Source organism: Eptesicus fuscus, chromosome 16, assembly GCF_027574615.1.
Source record: "Eptesicus fuscus isolate TK198812 chromosome 16, DD_ASM_mEF_20220401, whole genome shotgun sequence".
In the NCBI taxonomy this organism is placed as follows: Eukaryota; Metazoa; Chordata; class Mammalia; order Chiroptera; family Vespertilionidae; genus Eptesicus; species Eptesicus fuscus.
The window spans coordinates 38,236,594-38,251,980 of NC_072488.1; the positions used below are offsets into that span (position 1 = coordinate 38,236,594).

At 38.2% G+C, this 15,387-nt stretch overlaps 1 protein-coding gene across 2 annotated transcripts in view; it reads left to right on the forward strand.

Annotated features, from left to right (window-relative positions):
* Positions 1–992: 992 nt before the first annotated feature.
* ACTR2 (actin related protein 2) overlaps positions 993–15,387 on the forward strand; it is a 37,433-nt gene continuing 23,038 nt past the window's right edge. The window contains exons 1-3 of one of the 2 annotated variants that reach the window (XM_054727892.1): positions 993–1,241; positions 9,126–9,236; positions 14,761–14,976. In XM_054727892.1, coding sequence (XP_054583867.1) covers positions 1,194–1,241; positions 9,126–9,236; positions 14,761–14,976 — 375 coding nt within the window. In that variant the 5' untranslated portion in view covers positions 993–1,193. The remainder of the gene's footprint in view (positions 1,242–9,125; positions 9,237–14,760; positions 14,977–15,387) is intronic. The other variant, XM_008147537.3, reaches the window with a different exon arrangement.

Below are 15,387 nucleotides of genomic sequence, written 5' to 3' on the forward strand. Positions count from 1 at the left end.
TTAAAAAGTAAAAATTAGTAATCCAAAAGAAAAAAAAAGGGAGGGGCATTAGCGGTAGAGAGCATGTTTAAAAAAGTATGTAACTAATAAATAATGAGGAATAAAGAAATAAAATGGAGTCACTAAGGTCAAGCTGCTAAATTACTAAAATCAAGTAGGCTGAGGAACGAGGAGGAAATTATTCTATTCTTGCCTTACCTAGCCTGGGGACTTAAACTTTTCAGTTGAGTGTCAATGCCTAGATGTACATTATTTCCACAGATAACCATCTGAACAACTCAGGAAAAAAAAATGCTCCATTATCCAGACCACTAGACACTTGGAAGATTACCATCTCGGACCAACCCATCAGCAAAGAATGCAGAACTGATTCTTCTCTAGTATGTTCTTTTTTACTCGAAGACCTCTCAGCTTTTCCTGCTCCTTTGGAACACTCTGGATATTAACTAGCTGTGTTTTCCGTTTGCACACCCTAATTTCCTTGAGGAAATCTTTGTCCTTTATTTCTGGCCACAGCCTCCTGCCCGGGGTTGTCTGATTTCAAAAACCGAGGCTCTGGGTTCAAACAGGTGCACATACTGAAGAGGTGCGATGCCATGTGGCGCTGCTGGAAGAAAGTGGTCCTAGAAGCAAGGACACACGAAGCCCTGTTCCACGGTGCGACCCGGAAGGACCTCCAGCTTTGCTCCCCCTCCCGGCTGGCTTCGGCACATTCCCGGCCATCTGCGACAGACCCGGTGACCTGCCGGAGCCTTCTGCAGAAGGGTAAGCGGCGCCCTACACTCCTCCGACGCCTGCCTAGGGAGGAGGCGGCAGCGCCCACCGGGGCGTCTACGGTAATGGGCCGGCGAAGCGCCGGAAACCAGACCTCCAGCGTTCCTCGGGTGGGCGGTGACCGTGAAGGCGGAACTGGAGCCGCCGCTGAGGGCGGGGCTTCGGAGCCCCTCCGCTTCCTATTGGACCTGAGCGCTGTTAGTCTCGGCCTCCTTTCCGTCCCCACCTTTTCCGCGCTGGCCGTCAGTTAAATGACGGGCGGGGCCGGGCCCGTGGCGACTTCCGGTAAGGGGAGAGAGTTGCAGCCTAGGAGCGGCTGCCGAGAGGTGGAGGAGGAAGAGGAAGGCGCCGGGCGGCGGCTGCAGTAGGTGCTGGCTGTAGGTTGTCCGGGGCAGCGGCGGCTCTCTCCCAGGCGGACGATGGACAGCCAGGGCAGGAAGGTGGTGGTGTGCGACAACGGCACCGGGGTAAGCTCCCGACGGGGAGGCCGCGGTGGCCCCGGGTCCGGGTGGGGCGCACGGGCCCTAGGCGCGCGGGGTTGCACCCCTGGGCCCTCGAGCCGTCCGGGCCCAGGGGCGCGGGGGCAGCCCTTTCCGCCTCCGTGGATGTAGGGAGCGAGGGCCCTGGTCTCCCAGAGCTTACCACGCACCGCCCCCTCATCCATCCGGGTCGGGGCGGCGGGCGAGGCCGGCACTGCACGGGGATCCATGCCTGCTGCCCCGCAGGGGCCGGCTCCACGCTCCAAGCTGGGCAATTTGGCTAAAGGGTCGGAGGCGTAAAAGACTGGGTTTGTGTGCTCGGGAAGGGCTTCGTCGCCCCGGGTCGCCGGTGTGTAAAAAGGGGAAAGACCCAGAGGCCTTCCTTTTCCTGTGTAGGTACCGAATGGGAGGCAGGAAACGAGTTTAAAGAAAAAAAAAAAAAAAAAAAAAGGAAGTACTGTCAGTGCAAGCCTCAGCCCTTCAGCAGTTTTGAGATTTTGTGTGTTTTTTTTTTCTTTTTGAGGGAAGTAGAGGCCAGATCGGAGTGCATAATTTACTTTTTGTTCTGCATGCCGGGAATTTTGCCCACGGTGGCTCCGCAGAGACCAACATGTTCCATTGAATGGTCTCGGGACATCCAGCACCCCTCAAGGAGTCCCAGTGTGAGTTCTACTGACCTTAGGGGAAGTTCATCAGTTTTGGCACCTCCCTCTCCCCCCGATTTTAATTTTTTAAACTCTTCACCCGGGGATATGTTTTTTATTTTTTATTATTGATTTCAGAGAGAGAGGAAGGGAGAGGGAGAGAGAAACATGGCTGTGAGAGAAAGAAAAACTTCAGGGGTTGCCTCCCATTCGCCCCCCCCCCCCTCCCCCGTGGTCAAACCCGAAACTTGGGTATGTGCCCTGACCGGAATCTTAACAGAGACCCTTCGGTGCACGGACGCTCCAACCAACGAGCCACACTGGCCAGGACCCCCCCCCCCCCCCCCCCCGTTTTTGTCCTTAGATTCAGATTACAGATAATGTTAGTCTTTAAGCTACTAAAATGCAAATAATTGTAAAAACCGGAGTAAAACACTGATTAAGAAATTATTTGAGAGCTCTTTCTTTCAAACGCACCCCTCTCCGCCTTTAAAAATGTATTTTGGGCAGCCAAGTCAGCAAATTAGAAGACAGAAATGCTACTTACTTTGGATGAGTTCCATAGTGATAACTTTCTCCTACATGACAGTGATGTCTAACCATTTTGGAGTTGCATATTTTGTGACTTTTCTCCCCCTTCTTCCATAAATGTGACATATGAATTAAAAAAGGTTTTACTTGAACTTGAAAACACTTTGACAACTGGATTGTTGAGGAGGGGAAAAGACCTAATATTCACTGCCATAATACTTCCCTTGATGGAATTTGTTACAGACTTTTACTAGCTTTATCTGAACTTAGTTTAAAATGGTCTTGAGTAATAAGGGTGTTATCATATAATGGGACATCATACAAAATGAATACTTTAAAGAAAAGAGGCAGATCTACTGCTATGGAAAGTTATCTAAGATTTATTGTTAAGTTGAAAAATGATCCCATTTATGTGAGTGTTCTTTATTAAAAATATATGTTCACAGATGTGTGTGTATATGAAAGTTTTGGAGGGATACATAAAAAATGTTAATAGTGATTACTTGTGAGACTAGTTATAACGGAGTGAGAGAAGATGAGGACTTCATAACTCTTTCTAATTATTGGGAAAATGTTCTTTGTGTTTTTAACAAGACATGTACTGTTAAATTATCTTTAAACAAAAGAAACTATAAACATTTATTACTTTTATAGTTAAAACTCAGTTAAAGGTACTTTTTAAAAGATATTAGTCTCAAGTTGACCTCTAACTAAATTTAAAGCTTTAAAAATTGAATTTAAAACATTTTGTTTTGTGAATATGCCAGATAATTCTCTTTAGAAATATGAGCCAGTTATGTTTTAATGGATTCCTCTTTTTTTTTTTTTTAATTTTTAGAAAGAGTGGAAGGAAGTGGGAGAGACAGAGAGAGAGAGAAACCTTGGTTATAGAAACATATTGCTTCCCACACGCTCCGACCAGGGCTCGGGGGGGATGGAGCTTGCAACTGAAGTTTGGGCCCTTGACCGGAATCGAACCTGGGACCCTTCAGTCCGCAGGCCAGTGCTCTGTCCACTGAGCCAAATCTGCTAGGGCTGGATTCCTCTTTTTTTTTTGTGGGGGAGGGGTGATTCCTCTTTTTGGAAGGCTAATGAACCCTATATTTGTAATGAGTTTTGTGATATTCAATTAGAATAGGGATGTTAACTGTAAGCTCATTAAAGAAAAAATTGTTTTTAATTGCTGAGAGACAGAGAGAGAGCTATCAATGGGCTGCCTCCAGCACACATCTGGACCACCAGGGTTTGAACCTGCAACCTGGGTATGTGCCCTGACCGGGAATCGAACCTGCACCTTTTGGTGTATGGGACAACACTCCAACCGAGCTACATTGCCCAGGGCCATGAGCTCATTTTTATGTTACTATTTCATTAGTTTAGCTATGTTCGGAAGCTGATTGTATGTTATTGATTAGTCTTATTCTAATTAATAATTTAAGGATCTTGTTCTTTAAGACAAAAAATCAGTTACTATTACCTATATAAGAAAAAATGTAGCTGGTTCAAGTAAAAATATATTTGGTGTTACATTTCTTATTTTTAAATTTTATTCAGATTTTCTATAGATATAATCAACTTCAAATGAAGAAACAGTTCTGATATGTCCCAGGTTCGATTCCAGTCAAGGGTAAATGCCTGGGTTTCGGCTCGATCCCAGTAGGGGGCGTGCAGGAGGCAGCTGATTGATGATTATCTCTCATCATTGATGTTTCTATCTCTTCCTCTCTCTTCCTCTGAAATTAATAAAAACATATTTAGAAAATAATAATAAATAATTTAGAAAAATAGGAACCACTTAGCTTCTATATTCTTTTTTATAGTTATCTTGATTTATTTAGTTAGCTGAAGGTATAATGATTCCTTTACAATTATATATTAAACAAGATATTCAAATTTAATTTCTAAAAACTTGTGGAAATAGTTCTTACCCTAAAGCAACTTGCCTCTTACACGTTTTAGGTTTTAAAGTTTTAATTATAGGCAATTTGAGAAGTTGATTTTTTTTTTTAACTCCTCTGATAGGCCCCAAGTTGAATGCTCTAAGAGTAAGTGAGTTCTTATGATCACATGCTGAATGTTGGTCCCTTGTTCTGCTTTCTCACTAGCCCCCAACCAGTTTCTCATTAGGGCAGCCTAGAGGAGGAAAACTCATCCAGTTCTAATAATTTATTTGCTTCGTCCTCATAACTGTTCAAACCTACCACCTAAAATAGAGCCACTGAAAGTGGCCAAATAGGTGAAAATCTGGATATCTGCTTAGGTTTAGATGCCTTTCAAGAGTTCTTCCCAGGCCTCTGGTGTTGTGTATTCTGTTATCAAACTTGGGTGATTTCATCAGCAGTGAGTTAGTTCACCACCCACAATGAAGACAACTGCCTACCAGGTGACTGGTAGTTTTTATGATCTAGTGATACAAAGTAGCTTATAATGCTAGGATAATTATATTTTCACTAGTGGCCCGGTGCACGGATTCCTGCACATTGAAAGGAAAATAATTAGAAGAAATATTTTAATATTGCTAATTGCCCTTTCACTGTAATGGACACTGGTCGCTGTCTGTGGGGCAATCGGGCTCCCGCCTGGCTCCCTCAGTGCCTGGGAGCTGGGCTGCGGCCCCGCCCCCTGCCACCACCACTTGTCGCTGTTTGTGGGGAGTTCAATGGGGTGATCGGGCTGCTCGCATCTACCTTGGCCTGGCGCTGCCTGCTCACCTGCTCCACCATCCCGCTTCGGTCCTGCTTGTTGGGGCCCATCAGGGCCAGCAGTGCCTCCACTGCCGCCTGCTGCCAGTGCCACGTCGAGGATGCCCGCCATGTTCCGTGCCACCCCCTGGTGGTCAGTGCACGTCTTAGTGAGCGGTCGAGTAGTGAGCAGTCGAACTCCCGGTTGAGGGGACAATTTGCATATTAGGCTTTTATTATATAGGATTTATAATTCCCATTTGTATTTGCATATGGCCTGCTCTATCTGGCTTATGTTAATTTATTTTGCTGAATTCAGGAGTGTTTGGAATAGAAATAAATAAAAAACAAATTTGGTTTTCCCTGGCTGATGTGGTTCAGTATTTAGAGTGTCTGCCTGCACACTGAAGGGTCAAGGCCACTATACCTGGGTTGCAGTTTCCATCCCTGGTCCCCGTCAGTGCCGGAGGCAGCCAATTGTGTGTGTGTGTGTGTGTGTGTGTGTGTGTGTGTGTGTGTCTCCCCCTCTCTCTCTTTCCCTCCCTCCTTCCCTCTCTTCCTTCCACTCGCTAAAAATCAATGGAAAAAGTAGCCTCGGGTGAGGATTAACAAAAAACACACACCTAACAACACAAAAGATTTGGTTTTACCCTGTAAAATGCTTTGGAATAAATAGAATGACTATTTTGGTTGTGTGAGATCAGGGTAATCACTGGGAAATTAAAGTAATATACCAGTACTATCAGATAAAATTAATAAAGAAAAATACAAATACAATAAGTCCAAGTGAAGCTTTATAAATCTGTTTATTTTTTGAGAGAAAAAAGATACTTTTAGAGCAAATGTACAGAAACTTTTTTTTCATCTTTGCTTGAAAGAACATTATAGTGTTAGGTTCTTACCATTTGATGACTCAGTGGGAAGTAAGGGAGCCAGTTTAAACCACAGTGCTATGAAAAGGAAACTATATATGGTAAAAAGCTATTTCTTAAACACAGACTTATTGCACACAATTAGAGAACTAAGTCTCCAAGTCTTAAAATGATTGGAGTGGGGAAGGAATTTCAAGGTTTAAATGATGCTAAATGAGTAGCTTAGGAAAGAATATTTTCTTTTCATTTCATCACATCATGGTTTGGATTTAGATTTTTTTAAATACAGACTTTTTTGCAAGAAAAATGCTGGATTGTCTGTTAGTTTCTATTATCGAGGAATAGGTTATTGTAATATTTGTGTTATTATAGCTACCTGTGCTTTCACATTTGAAATAATGTGAAATAGTGCAGTTATTGCCATTTTGACCGAATTATCTTATATCCCGTAGGAATGCTAACACTAGATTACTATGGCAGCAAATGCTTGCAATAAATTACTTAAGCAGAGTAATTTCATTAACAAGTGAGTGATAGCTTTAATTTGAATTAAAAGCCACATTTTCCTTTTTTGTAAAGTACAGGAATAGCAGGTTTAAAATTGTTTTTCTAGTTTCAGGTGGGGCGAGGGTTGTCTCAGTTTTTGTCTTCTTACCTCAGGCACTTGGGAAATATTTTGTCCCTTGAAATATATCCAAACAAGAGTTTTAAGATATGAACTACCCATCTGAACAGTTATAGTCAGAAAACAATGAGTGATGTGATATTTATAGATTTGCCACATTGCATGATTCTGAAAATGAGGCCTGATCATAATGAGAGGAGAAGCATATCAACCTTCCCAGCCTCCTCCCTGCACCAGGACTTGACTTATACCCTATCCAAAGCTCTTCCACCTTCACCTTCTATTATGATTTTGCACTTAAGTCATTTGTTTACATTTAACATGCTGAAAATGGCCCTCCCAGACTTACCGACTCTTTTTTTAGTCAATTCATTTTATAATTTTCCTTAATTCTTTGAGGTAAATGTAAGAACTTTATTTACTTTCTATATTTGGAATACATATATAAATTATGACTAATGCTGGTGATCATGACAAATTTTATTTATGTAGAAATTTCAGTATGGGCAGGATAATAACAGATTCTCTACCCTTCCATATCATTTCAGTTCACATCAAGTGAGCTGGATTTTGCCTTAGTTCTGATCAGGGCAGAGCCCAGCATGGCCCTGGCAGGGACAGGAGTCCCTCGTCTTCTGAAGGCAGTGAAGACAAAGGAGCTGTGCTCCCCACCAGGAAGAGAAGGCAGCGCTGCCATATGCCAAAGAAGCAGATTAAACAAAGCCCCAAGTCCACTCACCTCTAGCTCAACTCATCTTTAAAGCCTGTTCCTAACATATATTGCAACTGGCCCGCACACTTTCCCAGAGCTCCTCCGCACACACCAGAGGCCCACATTTTAGAGTGGGGAGGGGCAGAACACAGGAGAGGTTACCTAAAAGTACGCACATTTAGGCCCTGAAGGGAAGAGAATCACTGCACTAGTGGGTACCAGGTTTCCAGAACTCTCCTCTCTATCAGGACCACACAGCACCAAGAAGCAGCGGTGACCGTATGTCTAAAGATGGAGTCCTGGTGGGCTGAGAGGCATAACTTGTATTTCTGTGCTGCCAAAAGGTTGCAGCTAAAGCTGAAAACATTTCTCAGCAGCCTCCCTGTTAACCTCCCCTTTCCCCCTGAAGTTTTAATGGCATTTTTCTTACAATGTCTGCTCTTAAAAATAAGACTAAACAGACTATATTATTGGTATAAGAATTTAAAGACCCTTGGTTCTATTTTCAGTTTTGCTGTAGTTGTTAAGTCTGCTAGTGTATCAGTTCCTTATGCATAAAATGGAAGTAAAGTCAATAATGATATGCCCTCATTGGAGAAGTACACTATTTGAATATGAAATTGTTACCTGATATTACTAAATACATTTATATAAATATAAAACTGTTAACAGCCAAAAATGCCTAATAAATGTTTATTTTAATATGATGCTAGTCCAGACTCCATTTGATTTTTCCCATTTTGGAAAATGAGTTGCTTAAGTGAATTGCCAGAGATGAATGCAAGCATGCTTTAGAATGAAAACTTGAGCTCTATTGTTCATTTTCTAACATTTCTCTTTTTAAAATAGTTGTTGTTGCCCTGGCTGGGTGGCTTGGTTGGTTGGAGCAATGTCCTGACACACCAAGGTTGTGGGTTAGATTCCCCGGTTAGGGCTCATAGAAGAATCAACCAATGAATGCATAAATAGGTGGAACAACAAATTAATGTTTCTCTCCATCTCTAAAATCAATAAGTAAGTTTTAAAAAAAGTAGTTGACTGAATTGTCCATTTCTCCCAATATTACTTTTTTTTAAATTTAATTTTTAGAGGGAAGGAGAGAGAGAGAAAGATCGAAGTAAGAGCAAAACATCAATCACCTGCCTCCTGCATGCCCCCCATGGGGGATCCTGCCACCACGCCCTCCTGGCATATGGCCTGACTGGGAATTGAACCGGCAGTCTTTCAGTACATGGGCTGATGCCTAACCACCTGAGCCACACTGGCCAAGGCTCAAATACTTCTTGTGTGACCACTGTGTGTTAGGACCTCTTTGAGGCATCAGGATCCACATGAATTGCTCAGCTGAGCTCCCTGCCCTCCTGAGGCTTTCTCTGTAGTGAGGGACTTAGGCACTAAGTAATCAGTTTACCGGTAAATAAACATGAACTCCAGTAGTAGTCAGTGCCATAAAGAAAATAAAACGAGATATGATAGATTGGATGGCCAGTTTAGATAATTTGAAAGTATCCAAAGTTTAAAATATTGTATAAATGCAAAATGGTATTTTTCAGAGATGCATATTTTTAATGTATTGATTGATTTTAGAGAGAGGAAGGTAGAGGGAGAGAGAGAAACATCAATCGGCTACCTCCTGAGCCCCTTGTACTGGGAATTGAGCATGTGCCCTCATCGGAAAAGGTATCTGCGACTTCCCGGTGCATGGGACGACATCAACCAACTGAGCCACACCAGCCTGGCTCAGATACTGTTTTTAAATGAATATGGTCAGTACCTCGACTAACCCACTTTTACTGTTCTCTTCCAGTTTGTGAAGTGTGGATATGCAGGCTCTAACTTTCCTGAACACATCTTCCCAGCTTTGGTTGGAAGACCTATTATCAGATCAACCACCAAAGTGGGAAACATTGAAATCAAGGTAATACTTTATTTATTGATAAATGAGGTTCAAACCTATGAGATGTTCGTTGAATTAAGTAGTTTTAAAATATGATGCCATGAAAAGCAAAGGGGGAGGGCAGAATTTCTTTTTTTTTTTTTTATTTCTTTATTGATTAAGGTGTCACATATTTGTCCTCATCCCCCAATTCCCATCCCACCCCTCTCCCCACCTGAAGAAAGGCACAAAAACTGAAATTAATTTTATCTACCTTTAAGTATGGCTTGATGCCATTACTCTGAATGGAGTAAAACATTTAAGGTTTTTATATGAATGTGAATTATAATTTTTAAAAGAAAGCCTGGCATTTTTATGTTTTTCAGTTCCATATATTTGTCATTATATATGTTAGTGTTTCTTTGGGACCTTAGACTTTTCCTTTTCATGTAATCATGGCCTGATCCCTCTACATTTTTATATAGTTAGTCAGGAAAACACAGGATGTAAATCTTATTGTTTCCTTTTTTCGCTAATGTAATAACTGGTTTCCATGATGTGCAGGAGGAAGCGTACAAGTCTTTTATGTTGTCTTGCATTATTACCTTACCAGAAAGAGAAAAGAGGGAAGGTTATCATTCCCTACTCACTGTACCTGACACTAGAGACTCAGCATTAAGGATGATGGATTTTTCTTCCATATTAAAGGGGTTGGAAATCAAATGGGAGTTATGATATTTTAGAAGAAAAAAGAAACAAATCAACCAAAAGGACTGTTGTCACCAATTGACTTAAATTCTTCAGGTGGTCTAGGGGTCAGGTTATACAAAATGCAGTAGAATTTAGGGGCTCTCTCACTGAATTATTTGTGAACAAGCTAGCATTGTTGGTCTTATCTGGACAGTCTTTGGCAAGACTTGAGTGAACTATTAAGATTATGAGTCACTTGAAACATGAGTTAGGGTGAACCTCTTTGGGACATTTGTTGGAACTTTCTAGTAAGGTGGTAATAGGCAGTAGAGATTTGCTACTTGGTAGCTCTCTGCTCTTGGGATTAGAGTTGAATTAGCAATGAATAAAAATATAAATTGAAACTTAGGTTCTTTGTTAATTTCTTAAAGACTTAAAATAGTGAATTATGCTGGCCTCTTGTTATTTTACGGATAATCAAATGGGACACTTTTGATGAGTGTTTTCATTTTAGGGACTTTTGGGAAATTTATGGGATTCCTTATTCTCTTTTTGTGAATTTTTGTTCTGATTGAATTCGATCGTCAGTAGACTTTGACTTAAAATTTAATAATAGTGAGAAGGATAAATTTTTAAATGGAGTAGAAAGTCTTTTTATTCAGTATCAGGTTTGTAAAGAATTTTTTAATGTACTTTATGGATATTAACATTTTTAAGGTATTAAGGTATATCACATATAGCCATTTTTATTCTTCACCATAGGCACAAATAATTACATATCTTTTAACTCCCATTTTCTTGCTTTTTAAGGCCAAGTGATAGAAATGAAACTAGTCAATATATTAATGAGATATTTTTTACTAAGGAATTCCCCAATAGCATTGCTTGTATGGTTTGTCATTCTGTGTTCTGTTGGCTCAGTTCTGTTCAATCTGCTTAGTCTTTTAAGTCTTTCAAGTTAAATTGTTCTTCCAGTAAAAGACAGAAAACTGTAAAATTTAACTTGACTGCTGGAGCTTAGAAAAACAACTCTAAACTTATCCTCTGCTTACCCAGCTACACCTTTCCTGTTATCATTTATTTTCCTTAATTAAGGTTCTTAAATTCAGTAATGAATTTAAAGAAACTTGACTTTTTGGAATTCCTCTGTCTAGTGTATTGACTTAGACTTTTTGTGTCTTGTTAGCTGAAATGTGGTTGTAGACTAAAAAAAACACCTGGAAATTTAAATTGTTTAATGAGTTAATTTTCATTCAGAAGTAATAACTTTTCATGTTAATTTGGCCCTAATTGTTAACTCCATAAAAATATAGTAGTACTGCATCTGACCTCAACCTAATTGTTCTCTATTGCTTGTATGTTTTAAAAATTTCAGTGAGGATTTTATTTAGGCCTTTTCTGACTCTTACTTCTACCTTCTCTCTCTTCACCTTTCTTGACCTGTTGAAGTAGAATAACAAAAAGATGGTAAGTGAGGTTACACACATGCTCTCTGTTTGTTTTCCACTTTTGCTTGGTGGGACAGTAGTTATTGTTTTGTGTCCCTTTAGTATTGGGGAGGGGGGTAGTTCCATATTTTAATTTTAAGTACTTTGATCCTATACTTTCCTGATTGCATACAATGGACCAAACCAGAACTGATGTACTAACATAGTTTTGAATTATTTTCTTGTGTTTCTTACAGATGAATGTTATAATTAAAATGGAATGTGGTGTGCATAATATTAGAAACCAAGTAGTTTTTTATAGGATATGTGTGATCCAAAAGATTGGGGTGAAGTTGTTACATTTGGATAAATTCACTATATTGATCAATGTCAAATTGAACATTGCCCATCATAGATAGCTTGTATATGTATTTGCATCCAGTACAGTATCATGTGTTTTTAATAAACAGTAAAATTTTAATATGCAAATGAAATATAGATAGTAAAGAGTAGTGAAATTCCTATACTATCCTTATTGATGAGCAGATTTTATAACATTATCCGAGGAGAAATAAGTACACGGTGAGTCTTATCAGACTTTTCCATAAACAACAGGTTTCCCACTAAGTAAATGTGGCACCTTTTTCTTTTGAACTAGAAGCTTCTGGGTACATCCCAGACAATTTACTCTTTCATTGTGCTTTTTTCTGTGATAGTCTAAATGCTTCTGTGGTAGGTTATTTTCAAATTAGTTTTTTAATATTATTTGTAAGCAGCTTTGACAAAGATGAATGATAGGCATTTCTAGTGATAATGTATTTTAACTAGTAAGAGTAACTTGTGGAGTTTTCTTTTAAGTAAAAACATTTAAAAGCGGAAATTCTTATATTTATCCTAAATAAAAGATCATGCCTTTTCTTAATATCCTAAGGAAATTTGAGTCTATTTGTAGAGAACAGTGTAGACTTAATTTCACAAATATTTTTTAAGGAAATTCCTTCTAGGAACTAAATTGTGGTTTTTAAGTGGTTTTGTTCTATTTTTCAATTTGAGGTGACATTGTTCAAATGGTTCTTGGCAAATATAACCTATACTGCTTGCTTTTCATAGTACATAAATGCTTTTTAAACAGCATCTCAGAACAGTTACTATAATTTTTCATTCTTTCAGGTAATAGGTGATGGTTTAGGCTTGAGGTCCATTGATGAGGTGGGTGGTAAAAATCTAAGGCCTGATCTGATCGCTTTATAACTTGGTTCTGAGGTATGAAGGCAAGCTTCATAAAACTCTTTAAAATTTTTGGGTTTTGGAAGGAGAAATGTTCTAAGGAAAATTTATATGTTTAGGATTTGGATAAATTTAGGTAACTTGAGCTACTCAAATTTTAAACTAACCTAATAAGTTAAAACTTGTTTTCTTCCATTTTACATGTTGTCTTTGTTCAGAGGGATGGTAAGATACTTGATGCCAGACATTTCTTTCAGTTAGTCTTTTAGAGTATGTATTTCCTAGACGTAGATACACGAGGCTTTTATTTTTAGTTGGCATTGGGTCTGACATACTTAAGCTCCTATTTTTGCATGGAATGAAAATTAATATTCTGGTAAAATTTGTTGAAATGTATTGTGAATGTATATTGATTTATGCAAATTATCTAATTATCTAGTGTATTACCTTGTACAACACAAAGATATATTCTAAAGGAAAGTAAGTAACAAAATTGTGTATTAAATTATATTTGTTAATGGCCAAAGTAATATGAGCACTTACAGGTATAAATATCTCCCTTAACATTTTATTAAGAAGTGTTTAAAATATATAGCAAAGTTGAAAAAATTTTATAGTAAAATCCATAGACCCATCATTTAGATCCTGACATTAACATTTGCTATAATGATATATCATATATGTATCCATCTATCCATTCATCAGTCTGTCTTGTTTTTTGATGTATTTCAAAGTATCAGTATACTTCACCCTAAATAATTCAACATACCCATGTAATTAAGTAGAGTTCACAAATACAGGGTTTTAGTGTTGCATTTTCCTATCAGATGATGCTAAATAGTTAATATTGTAGTAATTTGAATATTAAGTTGTGTTAAATGAACTTTATAAAATACTAGTTGGAACACATAAGTTTGAGAGAACATTTCTAGGATCTGCTTTAACTCTCCCCTCCCTTTTTGTTGTTGCTTCAGTGGATTTTGCAGAAACCTTTTTTTTTTTTTTAATGAAAGGTTTCTGCAAAATCATGGTTTTACCTCTGATCTTTAAAAAAATTATTACTTTTAAACGTTTTAATCTTACATACACAAGTTGTCCTCCAAAAATGTATACATACTTTGAATAGTCATAAAGGCAGTGTTTATTATTCTTAAAAGAAAAAAACATCAATTGAGCTATCAGCTATTAAAGTATGTATACATTTTTTGAGGGACACCCTGTATATTTAAGTCTGTTTTAAGGCTTTAATTTTGCTGCTTCTTTTATTTTCCCCATGTTTCAAACTTAAGGTATTGTAGCAAATAGTTGCTATGTCTGATGCTAGTTTTTAAAAAATTCATCAGTACATGTAGAAATTAGGATTATTTAATATCTTGATTAGCTGATTTCTAAAATAAGTTTAAGTTCTAGGACATCATTAGCTTTCTTATACATACAAAATTTGGCTTTTCAAATGTGGGTCATCTTAAATATGCTCTCATTGGAGATAAGAATTGTGAGTATTCTGCTTCCTGTGCCATAATTTTCTAATCTTACATTTTAAGATAAAAAACGTTGCTCATGAGATAATTTTAAAGAAGTGTTTCCCTGTGTCTTATTTTTTTTGTATCTCACAAATATTCATTTCTCTTGATGAGCCACATATAGAAACTGAATTCTAATTCAGACATGTAGGTAGAAGTTTGTAAAATTTATAAGTTATATGGTGCATATATGCTTTATTGTAGTGTAAAAAGAATCATTTCTTCTTTCATTATGCTTTATCATACTTGTCATTTTGATATTTAGTACAAAGAAATGTGCTGCATGCATTGAGCATTTTTCTGCCAGTTTCTTTCCCCCTGATGTGCTATTTCACATATCACAGGCCTTATTTTTTGAATATTTGAGCAAAAGAAACAGATGAAACCTCATACAAAACCCTCCAAAATATGAAAATGTGGGGTTTATTTGTGCTAATGCCCTTCTTTTGGAAACATATATATTAAAGGTAAGGTCATTTAATTGATTTAAACCACATTGTATATAAAAACGTATTAAAGTTGGTAAGGCATTGTTCTTGAAATAAAAGATTTTTAACTTGTGGAATGAAATACTTGATCTGAATGTACCAGAAAGATTAAAATTATTCCAAAATTTAACCAAAATATGAGAATATAATTTTCTGAAGGTATTTTATGCAAAATTTGATTTGTCTTAAGCTTTAATATTATAATTTTTAGGATCTTATGGTTGGTGATGAGGCAAGTGAATTACGCTCAATGTTAGAAGTTAACTACCCTATGGAAAATGGCATAGTTCGAAACTGGGATGACATGAAACACCTGTGGGACTATACATTTGGACCAGAGAAACTTAACATAGATACCAGAAACTGTAAAATCTTACTCACAGAACCTCCTATGAACCCAACCAAAAATAGAGAGAAGATTGTAGAGGTAAGTGTTTAGATAGAATGTATAATGTATATGTTTCTGTGTTGTTGTTTTTTCTTTCTAAAAATGTTCTTTTATCCTGCTGTTGTTGGTAAGGATAAAGGGAATAAAAATAATTGTTGTTTTCCCCCAGATCCTGTTTACTGAGCACCTAACTCTATGCTAGTCTTTATTTCTAAGTAGGCTATATTGGTAAATGAAACAAAATTTTGCTGCTATGGAGCTTCCATTCTAGAAGGGCAAAACACACACACACACACACACACACACACACTCACACAAGTGATTTAATTGAATGGTTTGTGAGAAGATAATAGATGCTAAAGGGGAAAAAGAGCAAGTTAAGGGAGATGGGGAATGGGGGAAGGTTGCATTTGTACATAGGGTGTGGTAGTGGCCCTGTGTGAGAAGGTG